This window comes from Ascidia mentula, chromosome 8, assembly GCF_947561715.1.
Source record: "Ascidia mentula chromosome 8, kaAscMent1.1, whole genome shotgun sequence".
NCBI lineage: Eukaryota > Metazoa > Chordata > Ascidiacea > Phlebobranchia > Ascidiidae > Ascidia > Ascidia mentula.
The window spans coordinates 18,516,955-18,530,596 of NC_138573.1; the positions used below are offsets into that span (position 1 = coordinate 18,516,955).

At 39.9% G+C, this 13,642-nt stretch overlaps 1 protein-coding gene across 1 annotated transcript in view; it reads left to right on the plus strand.

Annotated features, from left to right (window-relative positions):
- The window catches only part of LOC145912298 (bridge-like lipid transfer protein family member 1), a 41,397-nt gene that overhangs the window by 1,994 nt on the left and 25,761 nt on the right, over nt 1–13,642 (plus strand). Inside the window, exons 4-27 of the mRNA XM_082999720.1 lie at nt 118–237; nt 414–677; nt 1,297–1,411; nt 1,725–1,920; nt 2,238–2,304; nt 2,527–2,672; nt 3,200–3,398; nt 3,928–4,119; nt 4,669–4,891; nt 5,347–5,548; nt 5,691–5,806; nt 6,505–6,655; nt 7,265–7,489; nt 7,834–7,959; nt 8,236–8,452; nt 8,914–9,071; nt 9,548–9,803; nt 10,071–10,852; nt 11,176–11,353; nt 11,713–11,878; nt 12,167–12,302; nt 12,721–12,946; nt 13,204–13,350; nt 13,504–13,569. Coding sequence (XP_082855846.1) covers nt 118–237; nt 414–677; nt 1,297–1,411; nt 1,725–1,920; nt 2,238–2,304; nt 2,527–2,672; nt 3,200–3,398; nt 3,928–4,119; nt 4,669–4,891; nt 5,347–5,548; nt 5,691–5,806; nt 6,505–6,655; nt 7,265–7,489; nt 7,834–7,959; nt 8,236–8,452; nt 8,914–9,071; nt 9,548–9,803; nt 10,071–10,852; nt 11,176–11,353; nt 11,713–11,878; nt 12,167–12,302; nt 12,721–12,946; nt 13,204–13,350; nt 13,504–13,569 — 4,674 coding nt within the window. The remainder of the gene's footprint in view (nt 1–117; nt 238–413; nt 678–1,296; nt 1,412–1,724; nt 1,921–2,237; nt 2,305–2,526; nt 2,673–3,199; nt 3,399–3,927; nt 4,120–4,668; nt 4,892–5,346; nt 5,549–5,690; nt 5,807–6,504; nt 6,656–7,264; nt 7,490–7,833; nt 7,960–8,235; nt 8,453–8,913; nt 9,072–9,547; nt 9,804–10,070; nt 10,853–11,175; nt 11,354–11,712; nt 11,879–12,166; nt 12,303–12,720; nt 12,947–13,203; nt 13,351–13,503; nt 13,570–13,642) is intronic.

Consider the following 13,642-nt stretch of genomic DNA (forward strand, 5'->3'; position numbering starts at 1 on the left):
ACGTGCCAAGTCAAAATAATAATAAAAAAATTGCAAAGATGCATTTCATTTGAATGGTGTCATGGCAGCATATTTCAAATACGGTCCAATAACGTTTGATGAAATTTGTCTTTTCAGTAAAAGTAAAACCCAAGGTAACAAAACCAGCATCATGGAGATCTTTGTTTCCGATAATAAAGTTTACAATTTCATCGGGAAAATTTATGTTTGGAAATCGGTTGATGCCTTATACAATGGGTGAGTCACCTACTTAAAACTACATCAAAAACCTGTAATAGTGTGAACATAATGGCAGTCCATGACCCTACAAAGGTCTACACTTTATGATACTTACATCGGATTTTGCTTCCTGTTTAGTTAGTAAAAAGGTTTTTGGTTTATTTCTGTTAAAATACAATGTTCATGCAATGCAGTTGTATCATTTGATGATGGTGACATCCAGTATAAGACAACGGAAGCCAGCAATCCATTGGATATATTCATGCATGCTGTGGACGGCAACTTTGGTGACTTCAGAGTGAAATTGAATCCGAGCACAGACTTTGATAGTGCGGTGACACCTGCAATGTTGAGGATAACAAAATTCCACAATCAACCTCCACCAAGGAAGATGGGAAGTGGTTTTGTTGTTGCCCAAGGAAGCAACATGAATATGAAATATAACTGGGATGAACCAGGTTTGCTTAAATTTGTTTTAAATCTGAATTGGAAAAACTTTGTTATCTTAAACCATAGTTTCTCAAATGGTGCATAACTAGTGCTTAGTTTTGATGTTGCAAGCTTACTTGAAGATTCTTTAAATTTCCATATGATACTGAATGATCTTCCGCAAAGGTCAAGGGTAAAACATGTAACCCTAACACCACTATAACAGGTTTTTGGGTGTGTCAAAGACAAAATTAGAGCTTAATTTGTCAGTATTTTTTGCAATGAAAATTTGTTCAGAAGTATAAAGCATTTATTCAAAATGTGCTTTGCATGCATGGGTTCAAATCCCAACCTCGTCGCCAAAAAACTGTTGTATTCTTGCTGAGTCACAAATATTTAAAGTGTATTGGTACAAAACAGAGTGCAGGTTTTTTAGCCAAAGCAAACACGCAAATACCACCATGAACGCAATTATTACATACTGAGGTGTGCAGTAATTCCACAGGCGCAAGTCACATTGCAAGGCATGTTGATTACACCACTGTCCAAAACGCCCTTTTCTTAGGTCAACTGTAGGACACAAAACAATATAATTCCACAGCAATCTTCAACAACATTTACACCACCACAACATTTCTTTTTTGTCAGGACTTGTACCAGAGTTTAAAGATAAAGAACTGTCAACACAAGACTTCCCAATCTGGGAGATGCACATCAGATGTGGGAAGAGGATTTCCCTGAATTATGGACCGTGGGCCGACAGGTAAGGAACTGTTTGAGGTTTTTGGGTCCAGTTCTTATAGAATGAAGTGCCCACCTTGCAAATATGAATGCAAATGCACATTATCACTTGCAATTAAACAGATTAAATCATGTTTTGCTTTTAGTATGGCATAATATTCATAATCACTGGATTAATATTAAGTGGTTTATCATTTTTATACATAATTGTGATTTGTTTTATGTAAATAAATTAATTCCCTTCAATTCAAATTTGCAAATGTTTATGCATATCATGCATATTGTATACACAATTGAATTATTTTGGAATTTGAATATAAACATTTTTTTTTCAGGCAGCGGGAATTGTTGTGGAAATTCTTTTTTCCATCTGACTACCAGAAACTTAAAGTGCACGAAGCCATGGAACCTGGGGAATTGCGCGTCGTTGAAAAATTCTTTTTTTCAGCAAGCTTTCTCAACAATGCTGATGTCAATGTTTATTTTGCAGAACAGAAAAATGTTTCAGCTCTACAAATTAACACGGGCAAGGTAACCGTTAATTTTGTAATTTTTCATGTGTCACTTTTACTGTGATCGGGTAAATTCCTGAAAAAATCGGGTAAATTCCTGCAGCATCCAACATTAAGTGTAAAGCTTGGACAAGTTGTGCTGTTTTATCCATTTTCCGTAAATTTAAGCTAGGCATTGGCCTATTTTCGATCCAGATTTCAGCTGTTTAAATGTGATTTTATTCACAATTTTTTCTTAAATGCATTTATCAAATTGTGCTGAAAATAAAAAACGCTTGGGCATGATTGCAACACATCCTTATTTTCTGGCATTAAATTTATTCAATCCTGTCTCAGGGATCATGCATAGAAATGGACATTCCTATGCTGGTAGAACCAGATGGTTATTCTACAAAAATAAATGGTGGGTAATAAGACCAACATTACTGTCGTATTGCCATGTGAATATTATTACTTTAATTTTAACTACATTTACTATCACTATATATTTACTACATATTTACTGTTATTTTTTCTAGCACTAAAATTTTTGCTTGCATAAATAAAAGACTAAAATCACTATCACAATATTGCTTGCCATATCTTTCTAAAATGCTTCATTTCTGCAATAAATTTTTTGTGGCAGGACAACTTTTATTCATGCAAGTGACAACAACCCAGTCCTACCAACACTTCTTTAAAGCTGAAACTTTAAGTTTTAATGTGAAAGCCAATTACCCCCTGCATTGGAACAACGTACAAGCATGGTCTTGTGATATTGCCTCAACCAAGGTACAAATTTTTAAATTAATATATGTGTTGTTTAGGCTTAATTAGGTCAAATCGTTTCTACCTAAATAAACAATAACTGTAGTCAGAAGAGCTCCCCCTTTACATAAATGTTTTTCCCAGTAGTATTTTGTTGTTACAATATCAAATGTGGTACTGTGGTAATTAAGATTTAATTGGGTCAAAGCTACTGATAGTAAAGATACTCCAGGCGATGTTTGTTCTGCCAAGTTGGTTATTACCAAATATGACGCGTGCATTTTAATTGCCAAACGGTCTGCTAGTAATCTCATTACATCAACAATACATTGTTGAGTGTTTATGTTTATCCTGCAAGGGCAGCCGCTCGTATCGGCTCAAACAGATTAGGTTTCACCCTGCTTAGCCAAAGGTCCCATTAACGCCGTTCCATAACACTGAAGGTGAAATTGAAGCTACAAGGTCATTTAAGCGTATGTTGTTGTAAAGTCCATGTTCTTGATTTACTTAAAAGTGTTTTAAAAGATAAAGAATAACAACCTTTATTCCAGGCGACCTGCACGTTATTGTTCGCTCACAAAGACTTCCTGGCGAACATCATGGACGATTGGTCTCAAAAAGTTCCACCAGACTTGATGTCGTTCGTTCCCTACACGTTCGCGTTCAGCATCAAACTACAGGAGTTTGAACTCGTTTTGCCGACGAACGAACACAACTGGGTCGATTGCTCAACCAGATCAAGCGAAAATGGTAAGTTGTGGAATTAGTTGGCAAAAGGGGGCCAGTCCACAGCATGTTGCAACGCCAATGACGTCACACAGCCAGTCATTGTCCCCCATTGATAATGAACAATCCAGTGTTCCGAAACGTTTGGCCATTGTTTATGTGTGTCGACATAGTCGATTGGGCCTTTGTCGTTCGAATCATTTAAACCCAGTTCCACTTAAAAAGTTTTTTTTAAGCATCGAAGAGGATGTAGTTAGTTCTTCCTCTCCAACTCACTGAAACTACCATAAACAAAACAATAGCAAGCGCTTATTTCAAACCTGAATTAGTTTCACTGGAAAGCCCATTAAAAAAATTAACTAACGACCGCATATGCGCTCTCCCCCTGTATGTAAAAAAGTCTACATGTCAATAATTTTGTCTCGATCAATAAATCGATTTTCGGTTGAGAGCTGTTGTAAACTTTAATGACTCATCAAAATCTGCATTCAACTTCATGCTATTGAAATATCTCCACAGACAAACTTGTAAGCTTTCCATGTTTATATCACAGCGTTCGTGGGTCTTTACGGGAAACAACTCGACGTTGATTTCACTCTACCCTTTAACGATTTCCTTCCTCTAACCTGCTCGATTCCGTTCAAGTTGGATTTGCAGAAAGGGGAATTAGCGATATTTGTCCCCGAATCGAACCCGACGCGAAACGTTCTCTTCAATTTGTCGTCAAATCTACAGAAATGGAACGGTATGTGACATTTTCCTCGAAACCGATGTGTTTTTATCAGATATAGGCAAACCACTGACCTCAGGCCGAATCTGACCCTTTCGGTCTTTAAATTTTGACCCGCCAGTTGTTGCATGGTGTCACTTGAGAACACTGTCCATACCACAGTTAAGCGTTCTTATGCTAAAAGATTTTGTCTATCTGTTACTGCTAATAAACGTTACTTTTTGTGAATTCATTTTATAGTTTAGTGTAAACACTGTTTGTTCACTTCATGCTCTCGTGGGTCATAATAATATTTCGCCCACATGTCGTATTGTGTCACTCGTTGATGTTAATGCGTGGAACCTTATCAGACGTGCCAAGCTAATCCACCGAATGACGTGAGATGTGCTTGAATGAATAAATGCGGTGACGATTAATATAAGCTTGCTGACTCACCTAACCATCATGTGTTCATCATGGTAACCGGAACTTATTCTTTTCCGCCCTGTCTTGACCGTTGAACAACAACCACAATACTTCCTGATAACATTTCCTATCCCTATTATGGTTCGCCTTTCTTGACAGGCTCAACTCAACCAGACAAACCCTCGAAAGAGTTTTCTGGCCAGAAGTCGCCAGCAGAGTTGGAAACCGTGCTGAGCAAAAAGGAGGAATGGGGTTGGATGAAAAGTGAGGATTGGGTCAAGTGTTGGGACGTTGCTGCTTTACAAGTCGTCATCACTTACACGTGGCATCCCGTGTACATGAAAACACCAACGATTTCTCACAAAGAATCGAACCTAAAAAGGTTCGTGTCCCAAATATGTGGTTGGTTTAAAACCCTAGGGTGATTTTTATAGCTGGCATGAGTCAGGTATTTCTAACAGTATATCTTGCTGTTTATCTGGTGGTATTGCTTTTGTACCACAAGTCCATCGTATCGCCTGAATAACGCAAACCTTACTCCTATTTTTCTTGCCCATATGATGTAAGTATCATCTTTAAGATCCCCCTAGTGCAGTGATGTCCACACAGGTTTCCTTTGTAACTTGCATGGGTGTCGCGAGCTTTTTTCCGTTCATTCACAATGGAAATTTATGTTGTATTTCTGGTAATATTACGATGCGGGCGTTTGTTGATTACCCGAATGGTTGCCTTTTGTGTTTTGGTGGGTGCCGTTAGCCATGAAGGGTTGTTGGTTCGAATCTCACCACAAGTGACATACTAGGCTATTTTATGTTTATTTGTTATATTCTTTTGCAGGATGCACTCTGTGGCATCGGGAACAGAATCTGTGGAAAATATCACCAAGAAACCTTTGACCTCAAGGACTCGCACCAAAACCGGAGTGACCTTTGACCCGACCACGTTGGAAGCGGATGAGATCAGAGTAGATCTCCTGATGGCGCCCGGTTCCACATTGTATCTCTATGGATCGCTGCTTGACCTTCTTATCATGATCAAGGTGACGATAACACGATACTTATCGACACTCTGTTGTGTCATGACTTCGTAAACTTGTACTTGTTTGACCGCATTCGATCCACGTGATCGGTTTTTCTTGTTTTATGGCAACAGAGATCCAGGAATAATTGAGTTTTTCACAGGAAAACTACTTCGGGTATGATGACGTGTACACCGACTTTTCGAACGGAGTCAACAAACCCGCGGATTCCGATTCCAAAGAGGTTTCCATGGAAACAGAGAACCTCCTCAACTTCCGGTGAATGTTTCGCTTTAAAAATCCCCATCATGTCACGTGACAATAAAAGAAGGGCTGAAATTTATTCGAAAACATTTTGCTTGGTGTGGAAACGACTCTGGTGATATTGTTTCCACGCGGGGTTGCTTTGCCGCTACCTTTTTTTTCAATTGGAAATTTCCCTGACATTAAATAATACCCGCTTTGCGATTAAATATTACGCGCGATGTGCATGTCCACCTCCCCTAACATTAATTATTTAAAACCTTGTGTCATAAATATTCGATAACCTGATAATTGGCCGGTAGGTGGGGCTAGCACGATGGTTCGTTAAAATCTTACCAATCCAAACAGACGAAATCTAAACAAATAATAAAACAACATGACCAAGTTTAATGCAGTGGACGCTAAAATGAAGCTCCCGGTGAGGTTTGAACTCACAACCTCAGGCTAACCTCTCCCTGCACAGCGGTTTCACGGGGCATATTGTGGTTAACATGCAATCAGACAACGCAGTAATGTTTCAGAGGTAAAATCTCACCGGGAGCTTGAATTTTCAGATCTCGCTCCGACTTGCCAGGAAAAAGTGGCTGATCCAGCTTGACTGCAATGCCTGTAAACCTAATGATATCGATACGATAGCTTCTTATTGTTATTTCTGATAACAAACTAAATATCATCTCATATTTCATGCTTGCCGCTTTGCGTGTTGCTTCCAGGCCTCTCCAGGTTACTCTGGACATCAATCTATCCGATATCAACGGTGTTCTTCCCATTCACCCCACACCGGTGTTACACTCACCACCAAAAGTGAAACTTCAAAAACTTACCTTCGAAATGGACAAGAATTACCACCAGACCAGACTCCAGGTAAAGTACAGTTTTCGAGGTTTTAAGACGTAATATATTGTGTTAGGTATACACAGTCGCGGTATCTAGTTTGCAATAACAAAACTACTTGAGCTAGCATGTGCCACGGTCACCAGCTGCACTGATGAGACTTTACAGGTCGAAACAGTGTGTACACCTGTCTGCAAAACTACTTGAATTTATTAAAAAAGAGCCAGAAAAACAGATAAAAAGGCGTATAAATGTGTACTGCTGTTCGCGTGAGGCGTAGTTTAATTTTCAAACCTGACCTTCTGCTACACAAATTACCGTAGATTGTTTTCAACTGACGTCTGTCATTAGCGAGACTTCCATCAGAGTTTATGATGTAACATTTCAAACATGTTCACAACACACAGAAAAACGTAAAAAAGGGACAACGCCGGTACCGCTTGCAGCGCTACAAAAAATGCTGCCGGCATTTTTTTTTGTGCCAAAAATGAAGTTGTTTTAGGAATTCACCGTGATTAAAAAGCTCATGCTCCACTCTGAAATATCGTGCGTTAAAACATTTCATTTATTTTTTACCCCCTGTTGGTCATCCAACACATATTCCACTCCACACTCTGACCATCACCGTTATTGCTCCAGCTCCTACTCTCCAAACTCGACATCCGCACTTCCGACTGCCTCGTGCGCTCAAACGAAGGGGAAGTCCCCATCGCTGAAGGTCACATCGTGTTGCATGACCTTCAACTCCGGGGTCACGCCATGTTCAGTGGCAACGGATTGCCAATTGGGGCCACGCTCATCGAGTACGCCTGGCTTACTGAGGTCCTTGTTGGCCCGGTGGAGGGCAGATTCTCAATTCCACAAGTAAGTTTAACAGCAGATGCTGCAGAAGCAGGGGTGGATTCCAGAGGGGGGAATAGGGTGCCCCCCAGAATATGTCACAGCACTAAAAACGCTGTCGTGTCAGGCAAAAGGGGTTACCTCAATTTTCATTTTTGTTCATTATATTAACATGTTTTTGTCTGGCGCAAAGCTTTTTTGTCCAGCGCCTAAAATTTCTAACAGTGCGTTACGATTTACTTTAAATATTGTTTCCCAATACTCTTTTTTTATAATATTGTATTAAAATTTTTCAAAAAAGAGCAGATTGTCAGTTTGCAAATTTTACCTGTTTGAAAAACTTCTCGGAAATTGACCGTTTTTTTCAGATACAAGCAATGGTGAACTGGGCTCAGACTTTTATCTATCTTCTTAAAAATACCGAACATAAATTGAACGCTGCGTTTCCGGGGAGAACGTTGCCAACCGGGATTACATGGGAATACAAGAAGAAGGTAGCACTTTCAACTTTTCATGTGAACACCTGTTTTTGACACATTAAGCAATTCTCACAACGATTCAAGGTTTTTTCGGGACTTTAAGCAATCTGTGCAAAAAAAAAGAAAATTTTTGAGCAAAAATTAAAAAAAAAAATGACTCTTGTTTTCTTAATGTTGAATTTTAGCAAAACCCATTTTTTATTTTCAATGAAAACTTGTTTCGCTTAAAAGAAGCAACGTCGATTCTAAAGTTAATTGTTTCACGAAAATATTGTTGTTGCGTCACAATAGGACGGGAGCATCATCGACGAAACTGATGTCAAGTATCTGATGTCACGAATACGCGTCGATGACGTCCACCTGCAAGTGACCGAAGGCAGCACGTTGCTTGACGTCACGGTCGCCCCGGTGATGGTTGCTAATGGCAACGTGCAGGAGAGGGGCGTGTTGGAGGCGGTTTCAGCGGTGATCGAAGATGTCCAAGTCAGGCAGAGAGTTCGAATAAACGGTTTGTGCGGAAACTGTTGTAGGAGTTTCGTGCAAAACTGAATTCGATTGAGTAAACTTGAATTAGGAAGCCATAGCTAGAATGGTGAACATACTGAGCAGACGTTGCAAACACGACCTGTGTGTTCATCATCAGTGCTTACTAAATGACTGGTTGGTTCGACTGTGTTCACACCAGCAGTCGTCAGATTGTTTGTTGGAGTTGCTTTTAAAGGTCTTTACTGAAGTCACATATCACAGTGGCATTAAAGGTTTGGCTTGATCAAAACCCTTTGTTATCTGAAATCAAATTTCACAAGATAAAAATTTTTACTTAATCGACTCTGACGTGCCAGGAATGCCGAGGGTCATGAGTTCAAACCTCACTGGAAGTGTGCGTTTTACGTGTTCCAAAATGTCCCAAGTTATAATCCTACTAAATTGCAAATACTTTCACCTCAGTGATGAGTTCCTGCTCCACAGATAAAGTGGATGAGTGGTTGGACGCCGGCGAAATCGGTTTCGGTCCGCTGATCGCGCAAGTTACCATGGCAACCGACGAACACAAGTTGAACGACCTCCAGGAAGATTTCCTCAAGTTTCACGACCGGAAAACTCGACGTCTCGACTTTCTGTGGGAGGTTGGCGGAGTTTTTAGCGTGGATTAAAATCCCGTGACTTAAAATATTAAAACCTTTGTAATTCATCTTTATGTAAGTTAAAAATTAAAGGCAGGGGAATCCCCGGGTTGCTTTGTGGCCGACTTTGTATCGGATAATTTTTAACTTGCTTCATGCAAAAAGTTCTGCCAGTGACTGGGGCCGTTTCCACTGATATTTATATTTCGTTTACTTACAGGCAAAGGTGTTTTGACCTGCTTCGTATTTTCAGCGATATTGATGCTGCATAAAAGTAGTTAAAATATAAATATCCGTATAATCGAAGATGTTATGTGAGCTGCGTAACCACGTGTTTGACAAAATAATCAGTGATAAATATTCGTGAGGCGAAAAACATCTTTCCCATAAAGCCTACATATCCTCATTGTACAACGTATCTATAGGCATAAAAACTCTGTAATTAAAAACATAAACAACTTTCGGTGTACTTCCGCCAGAGCGCGGATGAATCTCTAACGCGGAGGACAAGTTCCGGTGTGACGTCATTGATCGATGGCGTTCGAAGCATGAAGTCATGGGGTTGTTCGTTCTTTACCCCCCTCACAACCAAACATCCAACATTTTTCTACAACCAGCAACAACAGAAGGCTAACAAACCCATCTCTCAATACGTCAGCGCAGTTGATGACGTCACCGATATGGTGGGGGGTACTTTTGATGACGAAGACGTTTTCGATGCGGGAATGGATTTTGGTATGTCTTGTGATAATACCTTGTCCATATAAAGTATCGTTGAGAATGTATAGGATCCAATATTTGCATGGACTTTGCTACTTTAAAGTGTTTCTGCATTAGGCGAATACACAGTGTGTGTTCATTGTACAGGACTCACAAATTGTAATTAAACCGAAATAAAAAATGTCATTTTGTGTTGAGTACCCATGGCCGAATACAAAGCATTTGGCCCCGGGTTTACTTGAAACCAGTGTAAAGAAACATGCAGTAATATTTGTATTTCAGGGATGAGTTTGCTTGTTCACGGTCGAAAGTTGTTGGCGAGAAGTTTGATCCAAACTAGCGACAAAGTGGACAGAGGAATTAACCCAGAACAACCCGACTCAAAACCTAGACCTGTTTCATTAAACTTTGAGAGGGTTAAAATCCCTGCTGGAGTCGCACTGATGAGTGGAATGGATGAGAGGCGAACTTCTCTGCGCGGCGGGAAGTTGATGAAGATGAAAAAATCGTCCTCCGTTGATACATACAAGAGATCCACAGAATCGAATCTTTATTGTTCCGCGGAGTCAGACTTCAAGAGCACCTCCACCCTCAGTTCCGGAGCTTATTTCTCTGCTGAGTCGGATGTAGAGGAAGATACTTCATCCCCATCCTCCAACAAAAGCGGATCCTCATCCCGGAAGGAGGAAGTTATGGATGTTGACGGCGGTGTTGCTACGAGACCGGATGTCCTGGATATAGCCCCGACCACTCAACTAGCAGCAGACGACGTTTTATTGAAAACTCCCCTCGGCCGCAAGTTTTCTGTCAAGAAACAAGCTCTTTCCAGTTCCGAAGCGCTCATGCGATGTTACGAACGGATTCTACCCAGCTCCAAAGCTTTACCGACCGGAAGTGACGTAGATTCGCCCGTAGTACGCTTCAGTGAGCTCACGCAGGGCGTTCACGCATCGGTAATCGTCAAGAAGAAAGGAAGTGACGGAAATCGACGATATTCTGTGGATGTTTTGAATCAAACTGACGATGAGAAGTTTAACTCGACCAACATAAACATCCACGTGAAGGTAAAAGTTGAAAATATTTGGGTTAATTTCATTCCACGTGTTAATGTAATTCGCAGTATTGATAATAGAGGTGTTGTTTTCCTGTCGACATCCCCAACCAACAATAGAGGTGTTGTTTTTTTTTACTGCTATTTTAGATTATTTTAATAGAAATCCGTTTGAATATAATTTATCGAGTAAAGTATTTATTATATTTCCAACACACAACATTTCGAATTCATATTTTTTTTATTTGTTCCACATTTCAACAATTTGTTTCATTTCAAGGATATTTATTTCGATTTCCCACACTTTTCATGATCCCAACTTTTAATTTCATCCAGGATTCTGTGAACATCCAAATATCCCCATTCTTACTGGACTCTTTACACCAGTTCGTGGATGCAGCTCAATCCATGGTTGCTTGGCAACATCCACTCGCCGTCCTCGCCGATCTCCAGGACAAATGCGTCTCCGATTCGGTGACGTCACACAAAGTTATGACGTCAATACAGTTGGAAGGTGACGTACTGGGATGAAGCAAATCTTAATTGTTTCAGTCAAGATATGTAAAATATCGAGCTCTTTTTATAGAATGACAATGTGACGCGTGAATTTCGTTTTGAAAAGTCGTAAAAATGTTAAAACACAAACTGTTTAACATTTGTGGCTTGTCAAAAGATGTCGCTCTAGTTAGTGGATATTTTGAAATGAATAAGTTTAAGTTTTAAGTTTTGTTGGTTGTTTATTAAAAACGTCCAAAAACATATAAAAAACAGTTACAACTGAGGCTACTCGTGATAGCACAACTTTATATTTTCTCCAAATGAATGGTTTTAATGCCAGTCGTCTTACCCCAACCTCTTCACATTACGTCACAGAATCCCAAACGAATGAAGAATCCGTGAAACCCGGTTTCCAGATCCAAGTCTACGTGGATTCACTATGTGTGAATGTGGTGCAAGCTACCTTGGGTGAAGATCCCGTCTTCAACCTCCACATCAACAAACTTCTTCCTGTCCCAGCCATGTCCATTCTATCTACAAGGTAGGGTCCATTGGCAACTTTTTCCCGACAAGTCGGAGCGAGATCTGAAAAATTAAGCTCTCGGTGAGGTTTGAACTCACACAGGGCCAGCGCTCTACCGACCAAGCTACGAGAGCTTAGAAGTTGGAGTTGTATCGTGAAAAGATACACTGGAACTCACATTCGACAACTATATTCAGACTACCCATATAATATCTGATGTTTTTCAGTTAAAATTTCAGTTAAAACCTATCAAGATTAGGCCAGATTGCACAAATTTCAAAACATTTGTACAAAATCCATGTTTAGACTTGATCAAATCGACATCCACTTCGAGCTGAACAGCAAACACAACAAACTCGTATCGAAAATTCTCACCAAGCAGAGAAAAATATCGTCAGCCTCGAGCAAAAGCAGTGAATCAAAATCAAAAACAGGCGGAAGGGTAAAAATGTTAAAGATCGTGTGACAGAGAAAATTATTTGGTGAAGATTTGGAATTTTGAAAAGGAAAGCCAAAGCTAGGATGCTGTTAATCATATTCTCAGTAAATGTTTCGTACGCATGCTGGGTTCATCATCAGTACTACAATGAACTGCTTGCAAAAAATCATCCTAGCTTTGGCTTTCCTTTTCAAAGTTATCAACTCCACTTATTTTGCACCCATTTGGAATTTTAATAAACGTTTCCCGATGTATTCCTTCCTGCATTGTGTTCCGAAAATGAACTTGAGCTCTGCATAAAATTCTGCACTTAAGATAAAACTTGTGGCACATTAGATTGTTTGGTGCAAGTTCAATTGCATGATTTGTTACTGCAATGCATTTTTCGTCACCCTGCATCATATACACCTCCTGCTTCCAGCCATCAGAAACGAATGACGACAGTGGTGACGTCACTGTCTTCGACTTCATCGGTCACGTGGCCATGGATTCTCTCGCACTCCAACTAAGAGTTCTCAGCGAAGACGGGAAACTCCCTGAGAAAACGAGTATGATTTCTATCCCGGACAACAGCTGCCGAGCTTCGTTCCATTTCGATGATGACGTCATACTGCCTGACGCCAGAGCTTCCGTCAAGGAATTCGAATGTAAGCAGTTAGTATGTGGGATTGTAATAAACACTGCGGCAAACTTTTAATAGTAATTTGAACTGGAGGAACTTTGGTTTATTGCACCATTTTGGTGTGAAATGAACGAAATGCAAAGTTGTCTATAATTCTGTTAATATTTTGCGTTTCATTTTGCAACTGATACATCAATATATTTCAATATGGCACCAAAAACTATGTTTTAAAGCCGGGTTATTGTCGAATCGCCCGTTTACCTCACGTTACGTTCCATCCAGCTTTGCCACTTCAAACTAAAAAACGTCAGCCTCCTCCAAAACCCTGGGGTTGGGTGACGATGGAAGCTGGGTGTAGGACGGTAGTTGCCAACATTGTGAAGCAGGTTGGGGACGGGAAGATGGAATGGAAAGAGTCTCCTGCTAAAGGTGAGGGGGGAGTTAAAAAAAATCATTTCTTTTATTACTGGATCAATATCAACCAAACTTCATGAAATACAGTGTTTAGTTGATGATATGTTTAGTTATTGTTTATATTCTTTCCACTGCTTCCATGTGGGAACATGTTTTATCTTTTTGTAGCTCCAGTTCCAAGCAACACCAATGAAACCGCCCGTGTCCACTTTGAAAAGTCTTTTCTGTCACCAAGTGAGAAGAAGAACATTTGATTTCTATTTAAAACTCTATGTTGTGTTTGTGTATGATTTCTATATTAGTTTTA